The sequence below is a fragment of the Macrobrachium nipponense genome, chromosome 10 (assembly GCF_015104395.2).
Source record: "Macrobrachium nipponense isolate FS-2020 chromosome 10, ASM1510439v2, whole genome shotgun sequence".
In the NCBI taxonomy this organism is placed as follows: domain Eukaryota; kingdom Metazoa; phylum Arthropoda; class Malacostraca; order Decapoda; family Palaemonidae; genus Macrobrachium; species Macrobrachium nipponense.
Genome location: NC_087204.1, coordinates 25,689,734 through 25,712,797, shown reverse-complemented (window position 1 = coordinate 25,712,797; position 23,064 = coordinate 25,689,734). Strand labels below are relative to the sequence as shown.

General features: G+C 42.6%; 1 protein-coding gene across 2 annotated transcripts; it reads right to left on the bottom strand.

Annotated features, from left to right (window-relative positions):
* Positions 1 to 2,663: 2,663 nt before the first annotated feature.
* Positions 2,664 to 17,831, bottom strand: LOC135223491 (uncharacterized). 2 transcript variants are annotated; one of them, XR_010316514.1, is made up of 5 exons: positions 17,506 to 17,831; positions 17,093 to 17,318; positions 16,463 to 16,994; positions 10,176 to 10,252; positions 2,664 to 4,307 (listed from the first exon to the last, which is right to left on the bottom strand). XR_010316514.1 is itself a non-coding variant. In XM_064261929.1 (4 exons), exons 1-3 carry the CDS (start codon positions 17,736 to 17,738, stop codon positions 16,464 to 16,466), a joined length of 990 nt encoding a protein of 329 aa, XP_064117999.1. In that variant the 5' UTR covers positions 17,739 to 17,831; the 3' UTR covers positions 2,664 to 4,307; position 16,463. The 2 variants fall into 2 exon arrangements, 1 of the variants encoding a protein (XP_064117999.1); XM_064261929.1 differs by lacking the exon at positions 10,176 to 10,252.
* Between the last annotated feature and the right edge of the window lie 5,233 nt (positions 17,832 to 23,064).

Below are 23,064 nucleotides of genomic sequence, written 5' to 3'. Positions count from 1 at the left end.
AAAAAATTTTCTATGATGAAGTTTATTATTGCCAAGTCAGGGCAGCTGCAAAGGAAAAACCAATGTTATTCATGCTTTGGAATACAGTAAAAATCACTGAGAGTTGTACCTATTCTATACAGCTTTACATGCTGGTAGTTGTCTGCCATCCATGATCTTGATTTGGAATTGCATTAGTTGATGTTCATTAGCCTTCTGTATGGGGCTGTGGAATGCTGATGTTTGGTGGTATCTGCTGCCTTCTGTGATTGAGGCCTAATTTTAATATGGACTAGATATTCCTACTGTTTGTGCATTGCTGTACTATACCTATAAAGTAGTTAGCATGGCTAAGTCAAATTCTAACTTGTTGGGATGGTGTGGAGTGTTCATCCTTTAATGAGGGGCAAAAAGTGGATAAAGGAAAAGTTAGGCATTGGAAAGAGAGTTGGCAAGTTGATTAATATAGGTTAAAAGCTAAGTATTGAGGGCATTTCTCTTGCCTGCTGTTTGTTTCGGATGAAGATTGCCTTCCCCATTGGTGTATTTTATAGCCTTCTGCCTTTGCTTTTTTTATTATTATTATTTAGAAGGGAATTTTAGGGATTGATTCCTGTGAAATCAAGTGTTGATAATGCAGTATACCTTTGTAAATCTATGTACTTCTTCAGATGCTGTTGATTTTGAAATTAATTTTTATAATTGTCCACTTTCCGTCCTTGAGTGAAACCATGCTTTAAATGTTGGTGGAAACCAGGTATATTAGTGGTGTTGCAGCTTTTCAGTTTTGTAGTCACAGCTGAATTTTTGCATTCATTCATGTTCTCGGCTTTGTTTGAAACTTGAATTACTTTGGTGGTTATCTGCTTTCTTTGCTATGCCACAAATGTTGGAATACCAAAACCTCTGTAGTTATTGTTTCAGATTGTTAACCTAAGGGAAGACAGTGATATTCATGAGTTTTCATTAGTATTTTAGTAACTGGATACTTTTTTTTTTTTAATATTGAAAGACCAACAGGTCATTTAAGGCTTTGAGGTAACATGTTTTGTTGAAGATTTTTCTGTTTATTTAGCCATGCAGACATTTTCTGCCAGGTGTTTTTTTTTTTTTTTTTTTTTTTTTAGATCGTGATTTATGGCATGGCATTGTTAATCAGAGTAGCTTTTGTCATTTGATTGCTTGGTGTCTTGTTTTATGGGATTAGTTCTTCCTGCTCATTTCTATTGTCTGCTCAGTTTTTCTTTCTTAATTTAGGATAGTACTTCTTCATCCTTTTCTGATCCAACTCATGATTTTGCATCTCCATAGAGGAAGACAAATTTGTAATGCAGAACCTATGTCTGAACATGATGTCCAGTCTGCTAGCAAGTTCATGTCTAGGGGAATTTCTAAGTGCAACAGATTCTGTGCATTGCAGATATACTCTCATAATATGGTTATGGTTAATTTTGTGCTGGTGCTGATAGATATTGTTTGAAAAACATTTTGAAGATGATACAGTCATAAACAGCCATCTCCACTTTCTTGGGTATATTCTTCATGTCAGGATTGGCCATCACCTGTGATCAGAATCTCGTGTCCTTCATTCCATTCTCTTCTATATTATGGACTTCTTTGCCTTTCCTTCCTCATAAATGCTAAGGTTTTCATCTCTTCTAATGGTTTGTTTGTTTGGTGCTTTTACGTTGCATGGAACCAGTGGTTATTCAGCAACGGGACCAATGGCTTTACGTGACTTCCGAACCACGTCGAGAGTGAACTTCTATCACCAGAAATACACACACACACCTCTCGCTCGTCAATGGAATGGCCGAGAATCGAACCTGCGGCCACCGAAGTGGGACACTAATACCATACCAACCAAGCCGCCGAGGCGCTTCTTCTAATGGTGATCAAGCTTAATTTAGGCTGCTCTTCTTGTTTTGTTGTGATCACTTGCAAACTGCATCGCTTTTCCTGGTTTCATTTGAAAGGTAACCGTTTGAGGAGACTGGTATATTTACAAGTGGAATTGCTGGCTCTTAGTTTTGGATTCAATCGTATTAGTTTATATTTATCGTGATTCTTGCTTTTGATGTTTGAGAAATGTCTGTTTGTTTGTATGGTGTTTTTACGTTGCATGGAACCAGTGGTTATTCAGCAACGGGACCAGTGGCTTTACGGGACTTCTTGTCTAGTGTGTCAGTACAGTATGTTTTGTTTCTGTACCTTGTGGTACTGTATTTTCTATTATGAAAGCTCCATTAACTGATTTATCATGACTGTTTGGTTGCATTTATGACGAAGTGTTTTGCACGCCAGGTATAAATCTATTTAGGATTTGTTACATTTAGTGTGAGATTAGGATGGATTCAGTGAATTACAAATTGGTTTTCTTTGGAAAATTGCCTTTGCTGTAGAGACAAAAGCATATTGGAGTATTTTCTCTTCTGCATTTTGTTTTTATGGTTTGCATGAACTCTGTATGGTACTGGAATAGCAATATTTTTAGTAATTGTAAATGCAAGAAGTGATATAATAATATATAGTTGCCATTTTATTCACGTGATATTTACTTGCATTAGGGGTGGGTCTTGGTTGGGTTTTATTTTCATTTCATTACCAATACATTTCAAATAATTTTTTCTCGTGCAATACATTATCAAATAATGTGCTTCAAGGTAGCAAGTAAGAGGCAGAGCCAAGGCTTATTCAAATTTATTGACACCAAATTATCCTTGACAGGTCAAGAACAGTCAGATGTGCTTTCTCACACCTGACAAATGTTGCAATTTATACACCATTTTGGAAGATATTTCAAATGAATATACATACGTCAAGACCGACAGCTTTCCAACCATGTGTTAGTAATACCAGTCCTAACAGTGACATAGTCAAAGTAGCCTCTGAAAAATGCATAACAGATCACTTGAAACTGGAGTGCTAAATGTGTTTCTTGGGAGTGCTTGGTCCATCACTTACATTTTTGCTTTGAAGCGAGGATGCCTTAAAAGTAGGCCTGGGGTGGGTTGCTGCTTAGGATGTAGGCTGGTTATATAATCTGTCAGTGGAGACACTGATAATCCTTCTATTGACTATCGGCTGATACACACACTCCTTTGCAGAATGCGGTGTGGTCCTGAGTAGGCTGGAGACAGGGGCTTGTATGCATCTATTCATGTGAATGCATATTCTGCTTTTCCAAGGTCTTCAGGGACATATTTAATCTCTACTTCGTATGTTGTCTTCGCCAGCTTGATCTCTTCCAATGCTCTACGGATATCTGGAAGAGCTGTGGGTTCTGTTGAATGTCCACTGGTGTTGTCAATGCTTGCCCGTAGAGTGCTTCTGCCAGCAGTGCATTGAATGCTGCATGCTGGTCTGTTCTCAGTTCCAGCAAGACCCACAATGCCTTTCTCCAACTCCTGCCTTGATCTGGCAGCGAGTACCGATTTAAGGGAGCGGTGCAGCCAGTCCACCATGCTGATCTCTTCTGGGTTGTATGCTTTTATGTGAAGATGTTTGTCCTGAGGCTGGCAGCAAGGGAGTTCCATAAAGTGAAGGTGAAGTTGGCTGCTCTGTGGCTAGCTATATATTGCAGTATTCCATGCCTGTTGGCCTAGCCTATTTTAGTACTTCTGCAATCTGTCTGCTGTTGTACTTTTGTTGCTTCTGGCCATCTGGTGTTGCTGTCGTCGCTGTGTTGTCTGGAACTATCCACGTTTCTGTGTGCTTTGTTGTTTTTTTGTTTGGCATTAGGCATTCTCTTGCCCACTTTTTGATGTCTTGCCTTCATTCCCTGTCAGATGTACTGCTCAGACTGGGTTCGGGCAGTGAATCTACCCGACTGACAAAGCAGGTTGTGGGCAAGGTTGAAGGCTTTCTTTCTCAACCTTAACAGTAGGTATGGGCTAGGCCATTCGGAACTCTTCTTGCAAGGAGTGGTCATCTCACCATCATTGATTGATGGGTCTTTCCACTTAGGGGCAGGGTTCCCCCGTCAAAGTTGCTGTATTTCGGGAAAGGGCGTCAGCTACGTTGTTGTTAAGAGCTTCTAGTATCTGAAGTGCAGGAGTGTTCGGCTATCGATGATAGGCAACGCTGCTACCTTGCTGACCACCCATCTCCATTTATGGTGGTGTGTACCAACAGTTGATGGTTTGTCTGCACCAAGAATTATCATCCTACCAGCATGTGTCGGAAGTGATGTATGGCTCTGTGGACTAACGGGAACTCTTGGACAAACATGGAGTTCTTTAGCTTTGCTGACAACAACTTGCAGAAGAACAGCATTTGAGTACCACACCCATCGCTGTGCTACTCGCGTCTGTCATCAGGTGATGGATCTGTGGGATAAAGATTAAAGGTTAGTGTAGAAGCAGAAGCGATTGATTTTATGGCTAGTGTTTTTCTTACCAATATAATTTTCATGTTTACCTATTAAGCAGTCATATATTGAGGCCATTATTTCAGAAAGATTAGGTATGAAATGGTGGTAATAGTCAATCATTCCCATAAATTCATGGACTGCTCTGATTATTATTGGCTTGGGAAGTCGATGATTGCTTGGACCTTTGTTGGAAGGGGGTTGACACCTTTGGGGCTTTTATGGTGGCTTAGGAATTCCAACTACTGGTTTTGCCTATTCACATTTGTCCTTTCTACCTATGAGCCTGATTTCTTTGAGTATTTGCAAGACTCGTCCGATGCCTTAAGTGCTGTTTTATGCTTGGTTGCTCTCACCCGAGTTCCAAAGCAGCTGTAGTTGAAGTGTACATGCAGAAGGGGATGATAATGGCCATTTTTTGTCTTCCTTTGTGACAGGGACTTGGAAACATCCCTTCAGAAGGTCGATCTTCATGAATATTTTTGTGCCGTCCAACTGGTTTGCCATGTCGGTGATATTTGGTAGTGGTACCTGTCCAGTACTAACTGTCATTACATTGAGTCTCCAGTAGTTGCCACAGGGTCAGCATGTTCCCAGTAGTTGCTACAGGGTCAGCATGTTCCCAGTAGTTGCCACAGGGTCAGCATGTTCCATCTGATTTTGGTACTATGTGGAGGAGAGATGCCCAAGGATGGAGGCTTTTTGGTATATGAATTCCTCTGCTCTTACTATGTCCAGAAAGCTTGTTTGGAATGGCTTAGATTTTCTGTGGCCAAGTCTGAAATGGGCGTGTACTGGGGACCTTCAGATGACTGGGTCACTGGACGTAGTGCTTTTTGGGTTTGGTCGGGTCGTGCTGCAGGTCATCTTTGAATACTTCCGGGAACTCCCGTAGAAGGCGCCTTATCTCTTGTGATGGAGTCAGGGTGATTGGGGCTACAGGGTGGGTCGTTTGATCAGCTTCTGTTTCATTATGCCAGCAGCATGTTGTATGCTATTCCTAAGTCTGTTCCTAAGAGTGCGATGGTTACGTCTGCTGTGATGAACATCCAGTATGTGGTACTGCTTCCCATCAAATGACAAATTCATATTCTGTTTCCAGTATGTTTTCAGCAGGGCCCTGCTAGCAGTGGACACCAGTCAAGTCAATCTACATGAAGCATTCATGTAGATTGACTGGCATGAACGATTTGCATGTACCAGTGTTGAACAGGAACTGAATAATGTTTTGTTGGTGATTAAAAATTATCTTGCCTGCACCTGGAAGAAAGACAGCAGAAAGCAGGCACTAACATCTAGTTTGTTGGGTCACTGTTGCAATCCCTTTGCATGTTTATACATTTTTGGGCTTCATTCCTGAACTACTGACTGTCTCCAGGAAATCGTTGTGGTCCATGGTTATGCGTTAGGATGGCCTCAGTTGTCTGCCAGGGTGATTTTGTGAATAGGACCTCTATAACTAGCAGTCATGGTTGCTTGTAGATGTGTGATGGCCGCTGGTCTCCTATTGCTGCCCTACGCTGTCTAGGAATTTCCTAGTTCTGAGGATGGGCAGCATGCTGAAGGATGACTTTTAGTTGGGCCTTCAGCGCTTTGTAGATGACAGTTGTCTGTTGGTTGGCAAGCCAATCTGCGATCTGTTCGAAAACGACATCTGGCAGGAACTTTAGGACTGTATTTGCTTAGCAGGATGAGATCATCATCTTAAGACCTAAAGATTGTCTCCGCTTTGAAGAACCAGGCCTCTGGGGTGTGGAGGGTGGTCAGTGGATGCTTGTTGCGGCCTAGCTAACCACCTGTCTCCACTTTTGGTGAAGGCGTGTGCCAACAGTTGGTGGTCCATCAGCACCCATAATTGTCGTCCTTCTAGCTTATGTCAGAAGTGATGTACAGCTGTGTGGACTGCCAGCAACTCTCAGTTGAACACTGAGTACTTCTTACTGAAGAATGACAATAGGCGATCACTATCATGTGTCCATCATTAGAATGAGGGATCTGTGGGGAAATTTTTTTAGGTTTTCCTTTTAAGCAGTCATATTCTTGGGGCAAAATTTCAGCAAAGTTGGGTAATAGTTAACCATTCCCATAAATTGTTGGACTGTTTTGACTGTTATTGGCTTTGGGAAATCGGTGATTGCTTGGACCTTCGTCAGGACAGCTCAACACAGGCTTATTTGGTGGCTAAGAATTCCGCTATGTATATACTGGTTTTGCCCATTCGCATTCATTCTATTGGACTATGAGTCCATATTCTTTGAGTACTTGCAGGACCTGTCTGACATCTTTCATGTGCTGTTTGAAGTTGGGGTTAAATATCTGTATGTCGTCAACATAGACGACGCAGAAGGGTAGCAGCTGTAGTTGAAGGTGTACGTGCCAAAGGGGATGATAATGATCATTCTTTCTGTTTCTTAGCGATCGGTACTTGGAAGTATCCCTGCAGCAGGTCAATCTTTTTAAACATTTATGTGCCATCCATCTGGTTTCTTAAGTTGGTGATGTTCAGGTACTGTCTTTATGCTGTCTCCAGTAGTCACTGCAGGGTCACCATATGCAGTCAGGGGCTGGAGGCTTTTTGGCATATTCCTGTTCATTCCATGTCCCTGAAAGGTGTTGCAGAAGCTTGTACTGGGAGACCTTCGGTGCCTATGTGGGGCTTTGTTCAGGACGTGCTGCAGATTGTCCTTTAATACCTCCAGGAACTCTTATAGCAGGTGCCTTATCTCTGGTGATGTAGTCAGTGAGTGGGACTTATGGCAAGTGGTCATGTGATCAGCTGCTGTTTCAGTATGTAATGTGAATGTCCAGCTGCACTCCTTCCTGTTGAACAAATTCATAGTGTTTCCCATATATTTTCAGCAAGGCTACACTGGCAGTGGACACCAGTAGTGCTGGGGGTTGGATTTTAGCTTTCATGCAGTTTGGCTGGCACAAACGACTTGCATGCACCAGTGCTGATTAGGAATTCCATTATCAATGTTTCGATTGTAATGAAAAAACAAATTTTTTTGCCTACACCTGGAAGAAAGACAGTGTAAAGCAGGCGCAGTCTCGGTTACAAGGTAATCAATTTGCCCACCGCTGATGTTTAGCTTGTTGGGTTGCTGCCGCAATCGATCCCTTTGCATGCTTTTTGACATGCAGTAGTTGTTTTAACATTTTTGGTCTTCATTCCCAAACCTCCAGTGTTAGAAACATATCCTGGGACATGCTTGTATTTGGGTTTGTTTTACCACCTGGAGCTCCAGTAGCGGTGTATGGAGCAGCGGGGCCCTCTGGATTGTTGTCTGTCTGCATGGTCTGCTGCTGTGGTTGTGGGGCAGCTGCTGCTACAGCTGGTGGTGTAGGATCAGTTGACTTGGGGGCTAGGTGGGCGGCGTAGAATGTCTTTAGGAAATCGTTGGGTTATCCGTGGTTGATGTGTTTGGAATGGCCACAACTGTTTGGCAGGCTAATTTTGTGAGTAGGACCTATCTCATATGGTCCAACATACTTTCTGGGCAGACGTCTGTGGCAGGGATGGTAACTAGCCATCGTAGTTGCTTGTAGATGTGCAACGGCTGCTGGTGTCCTATTGCTGCTCTACTTTTGTCTAGGATTTTCTAGCTCTGAGAGCAGGCAGCATGCTAAAGGATGACCTTAATTAGGCTTTCAGCGCTTCATAGGAGACAGTGGCCTGTTGGTTGGTGAGCCATTCTGCAATCTGTTCAAAAATGTCATCTGGCAGGAGCTCAAGGATGATGTTAGCTTTGTGGGATGATATCATAGATCTGAAGATCATCTCCACTCTTTAGTACCAGACCTCTGGGTTGTGAAGGGCGGTAGGCGGATTCTTTCTGCTGTGGCATTGTCGTTGTCCAAGCCTATTTAACTTACTAACAAAGTGGTCATATTTCAGATCAAAAGGCATGAAAATGAATAACTGAATGAAAATGGTGGAAACATTTGGATGAAACACCAAGGGGAAAGAATCTGCAAAATGCAGTTACCAAAGAAAGAGCAAGGGTGAGTGCCTGAGATCCCATGCTTCCTTCCTTTTTCTCTTCCTTCATTCAGGTGGGTGGCCACACTGCAGTTGCCCAAAGCAAGCAGTTTTGCCAGCAGGTCATTTATTTCTTAATATTTATTGTAACTATGATTGATAAAATAAATTAATATTTATTGTAACTATGGTTAATAAAATTAATAAGTGAAAATGTCCATGTATGTATTTTATTTCCTTTTCTAAGTTTTTATCATGTAACAAATTGCAATCTCAACACAGCCTTATTGTGCATGTGTCATTTGTTATATGGTTCATATAGAAAAGCCTTTCCAGTCTGCCTTACCAACCAGTTAGCTAGCTTGAACACACCGCTAGGCAGACTGTGACAAGAATACAATTATACCTTTAGTTCTTTTTACTGTTCAGTACAACTTATGCTGATGTTAACCTTATGATCACATCTGTCAAGCACACAATTTTGAAAAATACAGTATATACAAATAGCAGTGCAGTTCCACACAACAGTAAGTAGAGTTTGACAAGGCACAGCATGCTTATATTCTTTGGCTTTCAGGCTTAAAACTCTGGGTAGTGTGCCAGAGAGATCACATGGAAAACTAAACACAGGAATGAAAAGCAAAACCAAACTCATCTTTATGTGCTTCACATTATGTGTGTAACCATGAATGAGAAAATGAATGTTAGCCAATGAAAAACACTGGAATGAAATATCTGCAAATCTTTCAAGTTTTACTTAAGAGAACCAGAGAGGGTTGCTGTATGTACTTGTGCACAGATTCTGTACACCCAGACAACCAAATATAAACCAAACAAATAATACACTGATAGCACCTCCAACCTGTAATCTCCTATGCCATGGAATTGATGCATTTAGATGTATCAACTTCATTTTCTCTTCCTTGATATCTAACTCCCCAATTCAAAAAGGCTTTTTATAACCTCAAATGTACCCACAACAAGATATAAATTCCCCAGCTGGACAATCATTCAGCTTCAGACTTTTTTTCTTTTCCAGAAAATACTTAATTGCAAAGTTTATGGCTACTCAGCATATTTAATAATAATGATTTTTTTATATAATTACCTTAGTTTAACCAGACCACCGAGTTAATATTAACTCTCCTAGGGCTGGCCTTAATAATGGTAAGGGACATTAATTTCAACAATATGCAATACTTTCATTGGTTTTATGGGCGCCATTTGCCCAGGGTAAAAGAAGGAATAAAATCGAGGAGGTTAGAACCTGGATAAAACCGACAAAAGAATGCCTGAACCAAAAGGGATAAAACCAAGGAGTTTGGAACCTCCTTGGATAAAACCAACACAAATGCCCATGGTAAAAAAAAGGGATAAAATCAAGGGGCTAGAGCCTCCTAGGATAAAACCAACAAAAGAATGCCTGAGGTGAAAGAATGGATAAAACCAAGGTGGTTAGGACCTCCTTGGATAAAACCACAAATGAATGCCTGAGGTAAAAGAAGAGTTAAAACCAAAGCTCATGTTAGAAAATGAGTAAGTCACTGAGGGTTGTGGTGTCCATACAACAAGTCTTTGATGAAGATCCAAATCAGTCCCGAATTGAGGCAGTGTACAAGATAGGGGTACAAAGGGAACTCATTTCACTCTTGACACAAAAATGACAAACTTTAAATCAATTTGTAGTTTTCATAACTAACAAACCTGCGGTCTTAACACAAGGGAAAAAGTCTCTAGTGCCAGCTGGAGCCCCGCAAAATGAAAAAAAGTTACAAGGAATTGGTGTCATATGTTAAAACCAAAGGTTTGTTCTGTATATGAACTAAAACATTAGAAGATAATTACCAGCAATCCTCCATCTACCCACATTACAAGGCAAACTGTAGGAGAAAGTTCATAGCTCAACCTTGTTACCTGGTTTCCTGAAATGTAGAGAGTTTCCTTTAGAAATTAAGTATGAAACTACCACAACTGCTTTAATTTAGATAATCTACTACCATGATCACAGATCAAGACAACTTCCCAATGAACTGAGGAAACTTTAATGTTTCTCCCTCAATCTCATTAAGATTGAACTGAATATAGTTGTTGGAATATAAAATTAATTATATATCAGATATTATGGCTGACAAAATTCTTGGAAAAGTTTGGTCACATAAATGAGCCAATTTCACAAACCTTACAATATAGATTCTATAACCTACGAAGAATTAATACCTACAACTGAAAATTCACAGTTTGTTAAAGAACCTCTCAGACCTAATAGAACACAAATTACAAAACTAAATAAAGTACACATCTCAAAAACCAAACCTTCACCTGTAAAATCACCAAAATAAGCTCCACCCTTCCTTTGCAAAACAATCCAGTTAAATGGTTTGTTTTGGCAGTGTAAAAGCTTCAGTTAGTATTACAAAGGGTTAAGATGATAATGTACCTTAAAATTAAAGGCCTGAATATTAGTTTCATAATTATACAGTATCATTTGTTTAGACTCATCTTTACAAGAAAACCACAAAACACTAACATCTAAGTGACAACAGGTATTAGACCCACACTAAATACGATCATAAGACTATCATGACTTGACCATTGTGAAGTGTAAATTACATGACTGATACAATTATTTTCAAGTTTATCTCAAGTGAATTTTGGATTACTTGGCAAAAGAAGTTCAAGATGACAGAAGGTTCATAAGCGATTATTGGTTAGCAGAAACATTAAAAGAATACGATGTAGTACTGAAATACAGTATTACAAGCTGAGTGACTAGGAAGGAATATGTGCAATGTGTGGCTGATTATTCTTCAAAGGTGATCCAGAAAATGGTACTTGAAAGTGTGCACTCTGCTCAAGTGTTCAAATCTGTAGTTTATTGTTGAACTTTATAGCAACTTTTCAAATCCTAATGTTAAATGCTGTACATCAGTCTGATAAGTTTCAGGTTGGAAAATATGAGGAAGAGGTTGGACACTTGCAAAATTTGAATTCTAATCACTTATCTGGTATGAAGTTCAGGTCTACATGCATCATGATTAACTTGCCTACTATTACTGACTAATATTCAAGACACTTTCGTTAATATGTTTATTTTTCTTTAGAGTTCACCCATGCTACGCATGATGTATACTGAACTAAGCAAACTAAGCTAATTTGTTGACTTGACTGATAATTCCAAATAATATCCCAACTTATCGGCCTTTGCTGACTAATATTCAAGACACTTTCATAGATTAATAGGTTTATTTTTCTTTTAGGGTTCATCCATGCTGTGTGAGATGTATATGCTAATTTGTTGATTGACTGATAAATCCCAAACAATATCCTAAGAGTAAATCAAATCCAGATAACAAAGGAACAAAATACAGATCCAGATGGGGAATATCTGGTGAAGATGCTCAATTTAAAGCAGATTAATTCTGTCCAGTTTCAAACTTCCACTTGTGCCTTGATAATACAGTATGTTTCCTGCAGTCAACTGACTAGATGAAGAGTAAAATGAAAAAGGCAATGGTGTGTATTTCCAAAGAACTATGGAATTTGGGTACATAATTTCACATTTTGGTATTGTCCTTGTATATCAACTTTGTTCAATAATAATTTCATTAGGCAAGAATTGGTAAGGCAAGGTACTGTATACATGAATGACAAGAACAATCTCCATTTATGCATGATGGTCTAGCTTTCTAAGCTTGACTCTCATACCTTCAACCATTTAGGATCTATAGAAGCAAGAGGACAAAAAAGTATTCACCGCTATCTCACAGGAAGGTAACAAATAAGAATAGTACCTGAAACTACAGAACTTATTCAAGAAATATGAATTGTCAAATGTCAGAACTTAAGAAATATGAATATTCAAATGTCAGATATGATATCTACTACATTTGAGTAGTAACATAGTATGTACAAGGCATATTTAGTTTTGCAGTACAACCAACGGTTTCCTGCAATTAAAATTAGTACGTATACATTAAAACCAGCTGTGCATTAAATTCTGGTGAAACTTGAAATATTTAATAAAAGATTTACTTGTATAACTAATGGATTATACTAGTTGAAATGTCTCCTGCCAAGCCTTTCATCCAGATTATGAATGGTTATCATCTTTTGCCTCTTTGAATAAAACCTTGATCATGTTTGTCAGTAAGGTACCAACACCAGCGAAGAACATAATGAACAACGGCTTTATCACCAACTCAGAATTATCAAGGCATTGGTTAATTTGTCAGTGTTTTTTCCAATGGATTAATCAATTTGTCACTTCAAAAAAAAGTTTGGCTACCATGACAATTTGGTCTGGCCTAGGTGTCCTATATGTACTTGCCTTATGGTCCTATGTACTGTTATAAAACACTTATCTGCTATTCATTGTCATTAAATTTTTTTATTACTTAAAAATACCACTGCTACTTTAAAGGCTTTTTGGAAACTGACATCATAGACCTAGTAAAACGTACTGCAAAGTAATATTCTCTCTTTTCCAAAGGTATTGTTAGCTAACATGAAGATTGACTGGACTTAAAGTCTACCCCTATAATAACTACTATGTATTGAATCTTGAATAATTGTTAAAACTTTCTTACATGATGATTAGTAAAGGGTGTATAGAGTATAATTATGGAAACAGTTACTTATGTTGTAAAATTAATGGTTGCGAAAATCTAAAAACTTACTAACCTCACTCCCTGTTCTAGAGTAGAAGAATCTTTTCTATCTATTCTTATTCTTATCTGGTTCTCACATCTGCTTATACTTTAAATAAATATTCATTATTTCATCAGACCAACCAATGCACTGATCTTGCATTCGTTGTTCCTACATTTAACTATTTTAACACAATGGTTGTAACCATTATAAATTGAAGAGTAAAGCTAGGGATGCACTCTCTTACCTTACAGACTGAAAACGACAGTCTTCTCCTCTTTGGAAGATATCCTATATATTAAATATAAAACACTAATAAACCCAAACAAAATTCAGATAACGATCTGATCAATCAAATCACGTAGTACACATACTACTGCATCCTTACAGGCTATAAGAAAAAAAAAAAACTATTGATGCTCAAACCACCCAAGAGATGAATGAATAGACTGTTCACTAACAATCCTATCATTTTTTATTTAATTTTCACTCTTACAGTCATCCCACCTGATGCAGGAATACAGCTATCATAAGAGAGGGGTAAGATTCAACTAAAAAAAAAAAAGTTCACTAATGATCCTATCATTTTTGTTTAATTTTCACTTTTACAGTCATCCCACCTGATGCAGGAATACAGCTATCATAATAGAGGGGTAAGATTCAACTAAAAAAAAAATATATAGTTTTATCTTGTTTACAGCAGTAGCATCTTCTCCCCCCATCCCCTATGCTTTATAGCCTGGTCCTATTTATAACTTTTTTTGTAGTTTATTGCCAGTTTTTTTGCTGCTGAAACTGCAATTTGTTGTACCAACTAATCTGTATCGTCTGTCCACGAATGTGAAGTTTTAAAAATAAGTCGAGGTTCATAAAGGAACTATGGAACTGGCATGCTGCCCCCCATCTGTTTTTTTTAATCTTTGTGGGAAGAGAGAGAGGAATAAAAGAATCTGAGAGAAGTCATGAGTTTCCTTTCTCCCAAGGATTTTGTGGTTTACGAGGAGACTACAATCTCAAAATGAGAGGCTCATGGCCCAACACCACCACCAATGACTGGCTGTGAATTCCATGTTGCATGGCATAATCTTACTTTTGAAGAACACATTTCCCCTCCTCATCTTCTCTTGTTGCTCTAATTTTAGCCAACTGACAATAATTATACTGACATAAACTAGGTTACTGCAGAATCTTCTCAAGAACAGGATGTAACTGCAACACCAACTTTCCATTAAACAGACAGTACAGTAATATGAATGCTTGAATTTATGAATAAGCATGGGCAGTGCTATAAGAACTTAAACCAAAGTGGCTTAATGTGTGTAAGCTTACATTCAAGGTAACATCAGGTCACTTCTTCATATATGTGGTGAACTGAGTAGGTTAAACACTATGCCAAAAAGCCTGCTTATGTTTGGTATCTTCCAATATTTACCAGCAGCTAAATATTCAATTTTTATGTTATCTTTTGTTACACAGTGGAAACCTACAGTAGGACTTTGAATAGACTTGAAGAACCAATGACAGTAATTCAGGTATATGGACTTCCTTATTGACAATTATGAAGCTAACTAACTAAATATGCTTAAAGTTATATAAGGGGAGGAATAAATATCCAGCAGCCTGAGGGATTGTGTCCTAGGTTAGCTTAGATTTACATAAGTTACGTTACGAAAGTATTTGGTAGTATGTAATGCAATACTCTGCCGTCTCTTTAAAGTGATATACAAACTACCCAATAATTAACAAGAGAAAGTGCCCTACATGGTGTTGGAATGGATTAGAATACACTACAATCTAGGCTAAAAGCCTAGCACAGGACCTATGTGGTCATTCAGTACTGAAAATGTTGAAAAACTTCTTTGGAGAGGGTAGAAATTAAAATAGAAGAACGAACATTCAAACAGAGGTATTGTAAAGGATATGAAAGGGGTTGCACTTAATGACAGAAAGGACACTGCAAAGAGCCTTAAGTAATGCCTACAGTGCACCTGCTATGGGGCCCATGTGGTGCCTACTGGCTAGGAGTTGTGGTAATGTGAGAAGATGAACAGGGCCATGCAGAGTACTGGTTTGACACAGGCATTCATAGTTAAAAGAGGGACCTCAGCATTGTTAATATATAATCACTAAATTAATTAGACCAAAAATCCATAGACTAAATAATTTAAAAATCACTAAAACTATGAGCCAGTAATAATACAATAAATATCTGACTGACAAAACATCCATCTACATATTCATAAGAATATACCATTGAGGAATAAGTATGTAAATATGCTACAGGAAAAATTCCCAATGATTGCAACACAAGATGTACTTGTTTGGGCACTTGTCTAGCTTAATGGCAAAAGGCTGAGCATAAATTCACAAAAAAAGGTACCTATATACCTATATTGAATGAAGCTATAGTTGCTTCTTTTATTGTATAGTTCATTTTAAGCAGTGACTGGTGTAAAAATTGCAGTATTACTACTATTTATATTTAAACCACTAAGGCATTCCCGGCTATAAAATATCACTTTCCAATGTTTTAAAGTGGTTAGATAAATAACATTAAGTTAGAAGAGTCAGATCATTTACAAACAAAATTGTCAGAAACATTCAAAGAACAAATCAAACCAGAAAAATTATATTTTCAGGTCTAAAATATGATAATGGCTCAAAGTTAGATTCTACAGAATGTTCTACTGAGGAAAAAATACGCAAGGTTTACAGGTTAAAGAAAGAATGCCCAATGACTTCAAAACTAGCCCTAGTTCTACTGGCACTTGACTGACCTAAGGTCAACAAGATAGGCCAAGTAAGAAGGCAAAAATTGGGGGTAAAACATTAGTTGCACAGCCTGATTCCTGCCAGTTCAGGGCACAGTGCCCTAAGTTAGGACCTAGCATCAGCCTATTGGAGAGGTTATGTCCCTTTGTGGTAGATCTAAGTAACTATTCCGCGGCAAGCTAGCCTGTAGCAATTGACGTTTTCCTATGTTATTTTACTTGCTGTACAAGATTCGAAAGTAATAGTATTTATTCGCCCGACTGTAACTAAGCCGTAATTTACCTTTGAAGGCTACGACAGTATCAACGGGTGCGATGTACTGACGTAAAGGTAAATAACAGTTTAGTTACAGTGGAACGACAAAATATCCTCTTAAACTCTTGTAAAGCAAGTAATATAACATAGGAAACCGTCAACTGCCATACATGACTAACTCAATTGGGCAGTGGGCACTGATCGAAGTGTTTGGTTGGGAAGGAGTAATGTAAACAAAGCGGGCATGTTTGAACTCCGCAACCAGTACGTGAGGAGGGGGTTGTTAGGTAGTGATAGGTATGGTGGATAAAAACTACCCAACAAACAACACTTGTAAACGAAAAGCAGCAAAACTTTAACACCATAACACAACTGAGATAACGGTATACCTATACCGAGAATCCGAGATACCCGACTAACTAGTATAACAATAATAACGAATAGTTTGGGAATCTTACCTTAAAGAGGTGGAGGGTACAAATCCGCCGCTGCCTTGATGAACGCATGGAACCTCGTTTTCGGGTCTTGGAAATGTAACTTGAAATACGCTACAGACAAGTACCCGACGAAGTTGTACCGTCTACGTCCGCACCTGGCCGTCGTCTCCCGAAGTTTGCTCCACCTCCTCGCAATAGCATTTGAATGGGCATCGATTACTGGGTCCACAAAGTTGATGGCGCGACTGACAGTTAAATGAACGTATCCTTCGTCCCCCAAGCAATCATAAGCTCTCCAGCAATCGGAGACAACAGTCGTCCCCGGCACAATGTATTCCATGATAACTGCAAGCAATGTTTTGCTTGTCGTATCGGTTACAGGTACCACGAAAAACTGTCCCGTCTGCCTGCAGAAACCGCAAAACATCCACTGTCCTTCACTAACCCGATCGACATTGTACTTTCTCTTCCCAAATTTCGCCTCATCAATCTCGACAGTTGTACCGGGGCCACCTATTTGTTTCTTGTGCCGGATGCACCAATGAACTATGACCTGAAATAAAAAAAGGACTGTTAGGGATGAAAATAAAGTAGGGTAAACTATCTATAGAAAAAATAATAATGGTTGGGGTACACAACAAAACCACTTACTTCCCGGGCGAAGCTGGACCAATCATTTATAGCCATATCACTTAGTGCAAGCTCTGTCCTCGCAACCCTGTAGGAGAAAAAGTCACTGACATACAGGTATACGAAGAAGAGGGCAGTCTCAACATCCAGGCGGGTCCTAGAAAACCATGTGCCCTTAAATATGTTAAGGTAGTAGTCACACCTCTTCTTGGCCTTCTTTCTGTACGGGGCATAAGACCTGTCGCATCTGAAAGGAAATGGAGAAGAAAAATGCCAGTTACAACCTTCAAGACAGGGAAATACTACCTAGCTACCTAGGTATAACGGAGGAACAAAACTAATGGTATAGATGAATAAAAAATGTTTTAACTTAGTTTAGGACTGAAACACATATTACGTTTTCGTGTAAAACCAACAACTAATGTGTTAGTTACCTGAACCCCTTCTTCAGCAGGTCAAGTCTGCACTCTTTACCACAATGGGGGCAAAAAGCCTGCTTCTTTAAAAGCCCGTGGTCTTGGCAGAGCTGTATTAAGCGGTCATAATGTCCCGAATAATAGCACGAGAAATCCTTGTAGCTTAAGTAACAATTGTTGCAGGTCCGTGGTAAAGTCTCATTAGTAAGAGGCTCGGAGGAGCTGGCGGTTGCCGGGGCGCAGTTAGCCATGGTGTTCGGTCGATCTCTGGCGTGAGTGTGTCAGTCACTGAATGTGGGTGGTAGGTGTGTCCTGTGCCTGCCCTGCACTGGAAACTAGGTACCGCACCGTATCGGCGGGAGGAAATTATGAGACAGCGCATGCGCAATACAATCGGCATCATACGATAGTAGTACTGGCTGGATTATGTCTATGTAACGGCTTCATTATCGGTTTATTTATCGTTTATTTCAGCTTGTATTTCGTTTCAAACGTCATAAATAAGAGGAAATAACACAATAACACGGAAAAAGCTTCCCCCAAGTGATTCACCCCACCCAAAACCCCGCATTCCCACCGGGTCCCCCTTTCCGTAGGATAGTTTAAAGGTAAATTACAGGTTATTACAGCCGGACAAAAAAACATTACTTTAAATTTTTGTTTATGAGGTACACCTATATAGAAATGCGACAACTGCCATGGTCTAGCTCGCCGGAAGAGTTAAAAAGATCTACCCTGAAAAAATTAACTGCTTCGGGTGAAATTTTCATTGACACCGCCTACGTAGGTACAACAAGCCCCACGAGGAACAGAGTGAAGAATGTCGGGAACTTGTCAAACGACTATTAAAATGGAACAGCCAACCCACGGACATAGGACCTAGGCTATATGCGTTTACCAAATTATACGAATCACAAACCAAACTAACTAGCATGCAGCAATCAAGGTTCGAAAGCCTAAAGTACGAAATAGGTAAGAATTCTTATAGGTAGTGCTAGCCGTTCCCTCTACCGGCATGGAATTTGCCTAGGCCGGGTAAAACAAGAGACATCATACGCTGAGAAGGCTTCAATTAAGCTACAAACTTACGAGATATTGAATTACCAATATAATACGTTTGCTGACAATCTTTTCGGAGTTTCGTTTAACTTAAATGGAAATGCATATAATGCAGACCCCGGCACCATTGTTAAAGAGCGATATGTCGTACTTGGAAAATATAAACAATGTTCTCGTATAGGATATTTAGTCTTAATATAAAACGGGGTAGATCTACATTACTATTCCGCAGCGGCCTAGACTATGGCAGTTGCGGTTTTTCTATGCAGTTTTACTCCCGAACAAGAATTTTAAGTAATATTTTATTCGGACGACTGTAATTATCCCCCAGGGGCTCGTACTAAACACGGCGAAATACATTTACGCCCCAATTCCTGGTGGCTTTCGTATTCGCGGGGACGAACGATGCGGTCATGCGGAACGCTTATATAGAAATACCTAAAAGGGTAACCATGACAATAAAATTCAATTTAAGGTAAGACAAATTAGAAAGCAATAATTTACTTTTTAATCAAAAACTTACGTCTACCAGTTGCCTTGCAAGTCCTGCTGCAGCATTAAAGAAAACGGGTTATATAAGAAAACTGGTAAGGGTGTAAGGACAACGCTTATTCATAATTTTCTCTGTATATAATTCATCATTCGCGTTGTTCTTACTTCCCCCCGAGAGAGCATTCAGCGGGCTTTCCGTCAGTGTATAAAGCTTGTATAACCACATATTGTGTACTTTTATATTTTGTATTTTATGTCTCTCAAGAAACACAAATCGGGTCTCGCCGACCCACTTTTACTCTCTCGCGGGTCGGTGACCACATTTCCGTCCGCATGCTGTATATTTATATTTCCCTTGACTGTAATAAAAATCAGTACACTTCTACCTGCCTCTTTGTCCACCTCTCACAACTGGTGACCTCCCGGTTTGGACGGTGACCCAAGCGGTTTTGGCTCAGCCATTAAGGGACTTACTACCGCCGCTCACCTTCAGAGATCTTTAACGGACTCATACGGCGCCTCAGTATAGATCTCTGAAAGCTCCTACCGTGGAAATAACCAATGCCTCTAACGGACTAAATACGGCATACCTGCCCAAGGTGTGTTCAGGCGTTTCCTCAAACGGTTTGGCCCGCCATTCACGACTCTGTCGACCGTTTTTGTGAGAGAGGACAATGGGCGCAGACAGTACCACGCGGGAAACCCAGGCCTCCCCCGCCCCAGCGACGGACTCTGACACAGCGGCCGCTCGAGCTGTCAAATTGCCCCCCTTCACAACGGCTGACCCGTCTGCCTGGTTCTTCCGAGCCGAAGGGCAATTCCGGATCGCGGGGCTCACAAACAAAGTGCTGCAGGCTGACCTCGTCGCAGCGGCTCTCCCGACAGAGGTGTTCGACCGAATATCTAACTGGCTGACCGGTCGAGCACGAACCGGACTTGTCACGCTCGACGAGATAAAAGAAAGGCTCGTGACAGCCTATTCCGTGCCCATCGCTGAAAGGGCCGCCCGCGCCCTCGACCTAGTCGCGAACCCCATGCGCGGCGTCGACACCCAAGATGCCTGGGACACTGTGATGGGCCTCGTCCGTCTGCCCGAAATAGGCCCCGACGGAAAAAAGATAGAGATCAGCCTGAGCCGCGAAATATTCCTGCGGCAACTCGAGCCGGACGTCCGAAAGCAGCTGACCGACGCGTACACCCTAGAGGACGACGAACTACTAGAGAAGGCAAAGAAACTGACGTTGTCGAACAATGCCGCGAAGCTCGCCGCCCCCCCCGATCCTCCGTGTACCTGGCTGCAGAGAAGGAAGAAGACGACGACGACCCAACGCAAGAGATCGGCGCCGTATCCCAAGGGAAGTCCTCCCACACGCAGCGAGGTGAAAACTCCTGGTGCCGCTTCCACCGGAGGTTCGGGAGATTCTCCAAGAGGTGCGAAAGCCCTTGCACCTTCCAGCAGTCAAAAAACGGCGACGGCAAACAAAACCAAGGCCGCCCGTGGCAACGGCCGCGTCGGAACCACACACCGTAGGGTTCTACGTCCGCGACGCGATCTCCGGCCGGAGGATGTTGGTGGATACGGGGGCAATGCACTCGATATTCCCGCCGTCAGGAAAAGACCGTAGCCGCGAGCCCGACAAAACAACCTCCCTCGTCGCCGCAAACGGGACCCCCATCCGTTCCTACGGCACGAAGCCCCTCGAGATATCCATCTTGGGGCGAAACTACGTCTGGGAATTCACAATCGCGGACGTCAGGATCCCGCTACTGGGGGCAGATTTCCTGGCGCAGAACGGCCTCCTGGTGGACGTGGGCCGCAAACGCCTCCTCGACAAGGGGACATGCCTTTCCCTTCCACTGGCAGCAGGCCCGGGCGCCCCTACAATTTGTACCATCGCCCCCCACAAATACGGCAACCTCCTGCAGGAGTTCCCCGAAGTCTTCAAGCCGGAACTTCGTCAGGCGGCAGGGACGCCGCCCAAGCACGGGATATTCCACCACATAACCACCACAGGCCCCCCGACACACGCGAAGTTCTGACGACTCTCTCCAGGCCGCCTCCAGGAGGCGAAGCAGGCGTTCTCGGAGATGGAACGAATGGGCATCTGCAAGAAAGCGTTGAGCCCTTGGGCGTCGCCCCTGCACATGGTACAGAAACCTGACGGCACCTGGAGGCCCTGCGGAGACTACAGGAGACTCAACCTCGCTACAATCCCCGACCAATACCCCTTGCCAAACATGCAGGATTTGACAGGGGCCCTTCATGGGGCGAAGGTCTTCACAAAAATGGACCTCTTAAAATCCTATTTCCAGGTTCCAGTGCACCCCGAGGATGTCCCCAAGACTGCCATCATCACGCCTTTTGGCTCCTTCGTCTTCCATTACTCAACCTTCGGCCTGAGGAATGCAGGGGCCACCTTCCAGCGCCTGATGGACAGCATCCTGGGGGACCTGCCCTTCTGCGTCTGCTACGTCGACGATATCTTAATTTTTTCCAGGTCCTTGGAGGAGCACCTACATCACGTCCGAGCGGTCCTGAAGCGCCTGCAGGAAAACGGGCTGGTCGTCCGTTTCGACAAATGCACCTTCGGCGCCGAGAAGGTGGACTTCCTCGGACACGAGATCTCCGCGACGGGCGTGCGCCCCATGGCCTCGAAGGTAGGCGTGGTGCAGAAGTTCCCAACACCAACCACGGTCAAGTCCCTGCAGGAGTTCATCGGAATGGTCAACTACTACCGCCGATTCATCCCCGCCGCCGCCCGCACCATGTCTCCTCTAACACAGGTCCTGAAGGGGAAACCAAAGGCCCTAACGTGGGAGGCCGAACAAGAGAAGGCTTTCAACGAGACGAAGAGGGCCCTCGCCAGAGCGGCGACATTATGCCACCAAGACCCTGCTGCACCTTTACGCCTCACCACCGACGCCAGCAACGTCGCCTGCGGGGCTGTCCTCGAGCAGATGGTCCAGGGCGAGCCCCAGCCACTCGCCTTCTACAGCAAAAAACTGTCAGCCGCCGAGACGAGGTACAGCACGTTCGACCGCGAACTCCTGGCAGTGTACCAAGCAGTGCGACAGCGACATTTCCGCTACCTCCTCGAGGGCTCCCCCTTCACGATCAGGACGGACCACCTCCCTTTGGTACACGCCTTCACCAAGGCGGGCGACGCTTGGTCAGCGAGACAACAGAGGCACCTAGCAGCCATCGCAGAGTTCGGTTGCACCATCCAGTATGTGCCTGGCGAGAAGAACCCCGTGGCAGACGCCCTATCGAGGATAGAAATCAACGCCGTGCGTCTCGGGGTCGACTACGAAGACCTCGCCCGGGAACAGGCTGCCGACCCGGAGACCGCCGCATACCGCACTGCTATCACCGCCCTCAAGTGGGAAGACGTGCCCTTCGGACCCGCAGGCATGACGCTCCTCTGCGACATCAGCACGGGCCGCCCGCGCCCGCTGATCCCAGCCTCCCGAAGGAAAGCCGTGTTCGACGTCATACACGGACTCTCGCACCCCTCGGGCCGGACGACGATGCGCCTCCTGACGGAGAAGTTCGTCTGGCATGGAATTCGGAAGGACTCCCTCGAGTGGGCCAGGACCTGCGTGCCTTGCCAAACTAGCAAAATCAGTCGGCACACGGAATCAGGCGTGGGGGAATTTCCGCAGCCGAAACGAAGTTTCGGTCACATCCACATAGACGTCGTTGGCCCCCTGCCCCCGTCGGAAGGCGCCAGGTACCTCCTGACGGTAATCGATCGCTCCACCAGATGGCCCGAGGCAACGCCGATGTCGGAGGCGACCACGAAAGCATGTGCCGAAGCACTCCTCGCCAGCTGGGTCAGTCGATTCGGAGTGCCAGACGAAATCACGACAGACCGCGGACCAGTTTTCCTGTCGGAGTTGTGGACTGCCCTGGCCCGCCTAATGGGAACGTCGCTACATGCCACCACCGCCTACAACCCAGCAGCTAACGGCATGGTGGAGAGAGTCCACCGTTCGATCAAGGCTTCCCTGATGGCGCGCTGCACC